The sequence below is a fragment of the Elephantulus edwardii genome, unplaced genomic scaffold, assembly GCF_000299155.1.
Source record: "Elephantulus edwardii isolate Elephantulus edwardi_28Jun2011 unplaced genomic scaffold, EleEdw1.0 scaffold00226, whole genome shotgun sequence".
Classification (NCBI taxonomy): domain Eukaryota; kingdom Metazoa; phylum Chordata; class Mammalia; order Macroscelidea; family Macroscelididae; genus Elephantulus; species Elephantulus edwardii.
This window is the reverse complement of record NW_006399976.1, coordinates 3,854,256-3,860,620: the sequence shown is the minus strand read 5'-3', so window position 1 is coordinate 3,860,620 and position 6,365 is coordinate 3,854,256. Positions and strand designations below refer to the sequence as shown.

Here is a 6,365-nt window from a genome sequence, read left to right as displayed (position 1 = left end):
ACAGGAATAGGAAGAAGAATGTAGAGAAGGTCAACTTTCTCAAGGTGCCAAACTCTAAAGGCTTGTTCTAGCTGCAAAGCAGAAGAAGTCTCCAATGCCTCTCTCCTCCTCCAGGTGTGGAACGTCCGCAGCCTCCCTGTGTTATTGTTGTCGCCATGGGGATGGGCGCTCTCAGTTCCACCGACTCTGAGAGGCGAGGAAGGAGTTTGGCGTAGTTAGGGGTTCTTACCCCACAGCGTGGGAGTCCCGGCACAGGCAGGGACGCCAGAAAGGCATCATGCCAGTGCTGGTCCCCCCTGCTGAGCGCAGCCAGAACACGCTCGTGGGAGCCCCAGCATGGCACAAGGCGGCCCAAGCTGCCACGCTGCGGGCGAAGAAGCTGACCGACCGGTGCGGTCGCGAAGTCGTGGCCATGTGGCAGCCCAAGGACAGCGTGCGCGACCCGAACGTAGCTCACCACCTCTGCCGCGCCGCCTACATCCAGCCCTGGCGCTTCCGCGTGGAGATGGTGAGGGGCGGCGGCAAGGTGGAGCACCCGCCGCCCGGTGACGGCGTCACGCTGTGGAAAAGCAAGATGAAGCCGCCCCCGTGGCACGCACCCCTCCCCACGTCCCTGCACCGCGACGCGTACGCCCTGCAGACCGCAGAGGTGGTGCACGCGCACGCCCGCGGAGCGCGCTACACCGCCGCGCGCCTCAGCCGCGCGCAGCACCAGATCAACAGGCAGCTCCAGCAGCTGCTGCGCCGCCGCAAGGCCACCAGCCGCAGGCTCGGCGAGGTGCACAAGGGCCTGCTCGTCAACCAGCAGAGCGCCAAGCTGCGTGGCTACCGGCCCAAGTGCGAGAAGGTGGGACACTCCCCCAGGCCCCGTCTCATCTCCCGGTGCTGAACCGAGGGAGGAAAATCATTCCTGGAGGGTGAACGTCCTCAAACCCCAACCCCAATGAGAGGAGGGGAAGATAGGGACACCCCAAAACCCTCAGGGTGAGACTATCCCCAAAGGAGGTTCAGTTCCCAGCAACCTCCCTCCCAGCTCTTAGGGGGAAACGCTCTACTTTTCAGTAAGGGAGCTCCAGAGTCCGACTAGATCAAATTCCTTCCAAAGGGTAAAACTGCTAACTTCCATCCAAGAGGATAAACACACACTCAGCCTTCAGCTGGTCCCAATTCAGATGAAATTGTTCCCTAAAGCATTGAAAACGCCACACATCCCAGACTCAGGGAATGAGACACCACCCCCTAACCCCACTCTCACCTCACCCCCATCTCGAGACCCCATCCTGGGAGAAAGGAACAGGTCACTGCCTGCAGAGTGGGACCCTAGCTACCAGTCCCCATCCCTGGGGGAAGATGAGAACTCTAATTAAAGTCCACTAAAGAGAAATTCCTACCCTAAAAGCTGAGAACCTCCCAGATTTCCTGGAGAGAAATTGTTGCAGGAATTCTACCTCCTGCCCAGGGACTCCAGGTGAAGGAGCATTACTACAAGCTCTTTGTTTATTTTTGTTTTTGTTGTGTGCCCACGAATCAGATCCCCGACTGGCACATGAAGAGATTGTTCTTCCTTCTCCAGTGGAGCATCTGAGAGATTTGAACCTCATGCTTTAGGGATTGCAGCGCAGCTTCTTGCCACCAGGCCACCAGAGCTCCCTTACTATAAGCTCTTTTGGTGAAGCAAGGAAAATTTTATTGTCTGCAAGGAGCGCTGCCAGAGGCCACAGCCTCTTAAGGGTCAGGCTGCCTGAAAGCAAAAAGTTCTCTGTTTATATAGGCTTATAAGGTAGTGGTAAGGGTCTCTTTTCTATTGGCTAGTTTTACATACATTGTGATTGGTTAGTTAATCCTTTGGGGCAAAGGGGTTATAAGTCAAGTACAGGAGGAGTAAGGTCATAGGTTAGTTAAAATTCCCTTGTTACGTTACTGGGCAACTGCCCTCCCGCAGCTGGACCAATTTTTCTGTTACGTTTTGCTGAACTTGTCTTTCCTTTACATAGCTAAGCCTGCCGCTGCTCCTGGGGGTCGAGTCTGCTAACTAGGTTTCCTTTCTGCTTAGTTTGTGTCTTCTTGGCCTTGGCTTGCCTCAAAAATGAGACCATCACCTGGCCCCCAGTCCGGATGGTCTCAATCTACAAAGGCAACTCTTCATTCTCGAACAAGACTCCTTCCACTTGTAGCAAGATGAGGAGATAAAATAATCTTGGTGGAAAGGATCCTCCAGCGCCCAGCTCCAGATATTAAGAACAACTCTCCCACTTAAGTTGAGTGGCCTCCATCCCATTTACTAATCTCAAAAAGAAACCCACAGCCGCCGCATACTCCAAAGACTAAAACACCTCCAAGGAAGAGTTCTCTGGAATGATAGAAGTCTCAGAAAGGGAGGCCCGGTGAAAAGAGCGAGCTTGTTCTCATCTCCATGTACCTGCTAAACAACAACCAAAAATCCCAACAAAGCAAAAATTACACAGAAAGATCTTATTTCCTTTCAAAAGGATTCATGAACCAGCAGCCTGCTCCCAGCAAAAGCAGGAAGCGCTCCACTACCTGAAACAAAAGCAAGCTGTGCTTATATTAAAAAGCAAAGCATTTCCACATATGCCGTGCAGAGAGCAAATTGTGCAAAGCAGATTATGTTTAGTCAAAAGGATCTATTTCATGTCTAAGTGAAAATGTCTAAGCAAATAGTCGAAATGGGTGCACAAGGGAAAGAAGACTATGTAGATCAATACGGTGAAATATTGTTAGCTGTTGATGAGCTGACTATTATTCATGGACACCTCCTGGGTGTAGAGTCACTCTGCTCCATAGATTTTGCAGGCTGTGGTCCTTTACAGCAGATTGTCTGTCAGGCCTGCCTTTCAATCACCCCCTGGGTGGCTTTGAACCACTAGCCTTTCCAATAGTACACTATTATGCAATATTATGCAGCACTCAGGAGCAATGCTTTTGAGAAATAGCATACAACATGGGAGAGGCTGGCGAGCATTATGCTGAGTGGACTAACTCAGTCTCATAAGGACAAGTACTGCATTAGATCATTATTGTAAAAATAGGTTTACTAGTTAGATGTGTACCAAAGTCAAAAGGAGGAAGAGGAGGAATGAATGCAGGGGTGGGGGGGGGTGAAGGGGGAGGAATCTCAAGGTCACAGAGTTTGGTGGACAGAGTGAGTAGATGAAGGAAATAGGAAAGGTCCAGTGGGAACCTGAAAAGGTGGGGTAATAATGGGCATGGATCAACGGTGATTAATTTTGTAAAACACAATATATGGGAATGATAGTCTGAAACAGTGTGGATGGAGGGATGCATGAAACATGTTTGTAAATGAAACATGGTGTATACAACTTTTGTATGTAAACCAATATAACAATTTTTTTATACATTTTAATGAAAGTTTATCATGACCTTGGGTTTCCATTCATTCATTTTTGCACATTTTCCTCCCTGCCCCCCCCAGTCCCAGTTTGCTTATTTCTTTGGGAAAAAAGTTCTTTCATTGTTATACAGCTCCCCCCCACCCCCATCCCAACCACTTTACGATGAAGCTCTTATTCTGGACTCTTGCCATGCCAATACCTAATCAAACATTCCTTTTATACAGTTCTCTCCCTGTTTCAATGTTGTGTACATTATCTCCTCTTTTCTTAGTTTCTCCCCAGCCCCCATGTCAACCCTGTTTTATAATAGTGGCACTATGCAGTATTTGTCTTTTTGTGACTGAAATATTTCACTCAGCGTAATGTCCTCCATAGTCACCCATTTTAGATACTATTTCATGAGTTCTTTGTTTTTCAGTGCTGCATAATATTCCATTGTGTGAATATACCACAGCTTCTCTATCCATTCATTTTTTGATGGGCACATGGGTTATTTCCAACTCTTTGCGATTGTGAACAAAGCAGCAATAAACATGGGTGTGCAACATCATTTCTTGTCAGAGAAGAAAAACCAAAACTTGTCAGAGAAGAAAAACAAAATTATTTTTTCACTAATAGAGAGTGAGACTCAAGCTGAGGGCAGCTGTGTCTGTTCTAGCCCACAGCAGCCTTCCATTGGGTTCTGAAGCTGTCCTGCTTTCTCCCTCAGAGTTGCTGGGGATTTGAACTTTGGGAAAGGAACTGCCTTTGGGTTAAAAGCGCACCTCACTATGCCCCCAGTCAGAGGTAGAAAAGTGTGCCAGCAGACCCTCTACCACCTCCCTAAATGATAGAGGTAGAACAGTGGAAACCCCACACCTTTGTCCAAAGCAGAAAACTTACAAGACCCAGAACAAGACAATGCCATCACATTCTGATTCTCACAGGTTTTACAGTAGTTGAGCCCTCAGAACCATTTATGCCACCCAGAAATTCAAACAAGGCAAGTGGAGTTCAGGTTGCATAGTATACGACACAAAGTTTATGGTTATGCCAGACACAATCAAGCTTTCTGGGATTCTCATTCTCCCCAAGGTTAACCACAATTTGTTGTGATCCACACAGTCAAATGCCTTTGCACAGTCAATGACATACTCTGACATGCTCTTTGCTTTCTGCCAAGATCCGTCTGACATTGGCAATAATGTCTCTAGTGCCAAGCCTCTTCTAAACCCAACTTGTTTTTCTGCTAGTTCTCTGTCAGTTTTACTGTTCCAGTCCTTTCTGGATAATCTTCAGCAGGATTTGGTTTGCATGTGATATGGTCTGTCTTGGAGAGAGTGAAACCAAGTTTCTCCTTGGAGGCTAGGATTTTGAAGCTCCATCTTACATACTTTGGGCATGTGGCCAGGAGGGACTGATCCTTGGAGAAGGATATCATGCTCAGAAGGGTGGAGGGAGAGCACAGGAGAGGAAGACCACAGATGAGATGGATTGACACAGTAACTAGGGCAATGGGGGTAGATGTGTCAGAGTCAGTGAGACTGGCTCAGGATACGGCAGCCTTCAGAGTTATTGGATATAGTTTCACTGTGAGTTGCAAGTGACTTGACGGCACATAAAAGCAGCTGTCAAAACAGGAACAATGGTGGCCTAATGCCAAGACGCCTGTGCAATCTCGAGGGCACACAGTTCAAGGCCACCAGCTTCTCCACTGGAGAAGGATAGGCAGTCTCCTCCTTTGCAATTAACTGCCTCTGAAAACCCGCTATGGGTTGGTTCCGACACAAGGGTACACAACAACAACCCTAAACAAGGAGGGTAGGACCTTTCAAGCATTTGGAACTCCCATAAGCCTGGAGGATACAGTACACATTGAGCACTTAAAACCGAGAGTCCATGAGCTAGGCACATCCCCTACCCTGGATGGAGAAATCCCCCCTCAAGCCCGCTCCTTTGAGTGAGAGACTCTTCTGCTTGTCCTAGGTCCCTGACAAGGCTGACCAAATGCTGATATGGGAGAAAGAGGAGCTGAAGGCCATGAAGAGGAAGATGGAGATAGACATGGAGAAATCGGAGGCTCTGCTTAAGGTCAGGAAGATCTGAGACCAAGTTAGGTGGTTAGAGAGGCATCTTTAGTTATGTGTCAGGCAAACCACTATGATGTTGGGGACTGTAACAAGAGCAAGTCCCTCAACTCACCACACTGTTGTTATTAAGAGCTATGGAGTCAGTTCTGTCTCATGATGCCTCCGTGAGAATAGAACTGTACTCCAAGGGAATTTCAAGGCTGTGGCCTTTTGAAAGCAGATCACCAGGTCTTTCTTCCAAGGTGCTCTTGGGTGGGTTTTGATCATCAGCTTATTGACTAATGGTCAAGGGTTTAAAACAGCGCCCCCTTTCTTCTCCACTGAACCAACGCCATGTTTGCACTTTATGAAGTGGAAAAACTGAGATAGAGTTGGGTCTTAAACTAACAGTGGACACATGCCAAGCCCCCTGCAGCTGCTGAGTTAAGGCCTAGGGAGGTGCTCTGCTAACTCCTGGGCCACACCTCTCTGCCAGTTTGAATACACAGGGGGCCCCCCGTGGACAAAAGATGGGCAATCTCCTCTCTGTTTACAACCTCAGAAACCCAGTGGAGAGTCAACTACCAGTCAGATTTGACTGGATGGCAGTGATGGCAGTGAGTTTGGAAACTCAGATCCTCCCCTATCTCCAGGTCCTGGCGTCAAGTCATTTGAGCACATGGCGATTCTCCAGTGGGTTTTCAAGGCTGGAACTCTCTAAAGGAAGAGATTGTTTATCGTTTTCCGGTAGAGCCCTTGGTGAGCTTCAGCTGCTGCACTTAGAGATGGGGAATTAAGGCTCAGGCAGAGGCAGCCCCACCCAAGGCATCCAGCTAATTCAGCTCAGGTTCCATGTCTCTCAGTGTTGGTCGGTCTCTGTGTGGGCGTGCAGGACCCTCTAGTGGCCCTGGGGCACTGCCACGGATGTAGGGTTGGGGGGAGG

General features: G+C 48.7%; 1 protein-coding gene across 1 annotated transcript in view; it reads left to right on the top strand.

Moving 5' to 3' along the window:
- Positions 1-277: 277 nt before the first annotated feature.
- CCDC105 (coiled-coil domain containing 105) overlaps positions 278-6,365 on the top strand; it is a 12,622-nt gene continuing 6,534 nt past the window's right edge. The window contains exons 1-2 of the mRNA XM_006898348.1: positions 278-847; positions 5,340-5,444. Coding sequence (XP_006898410.1) covers positions 278-847; positions 5,340-5,444 — 675 coding nt within the window. The remainder of the gene's footprint in view (positions 848-5,339; positions 5,445-6,365) is intronic.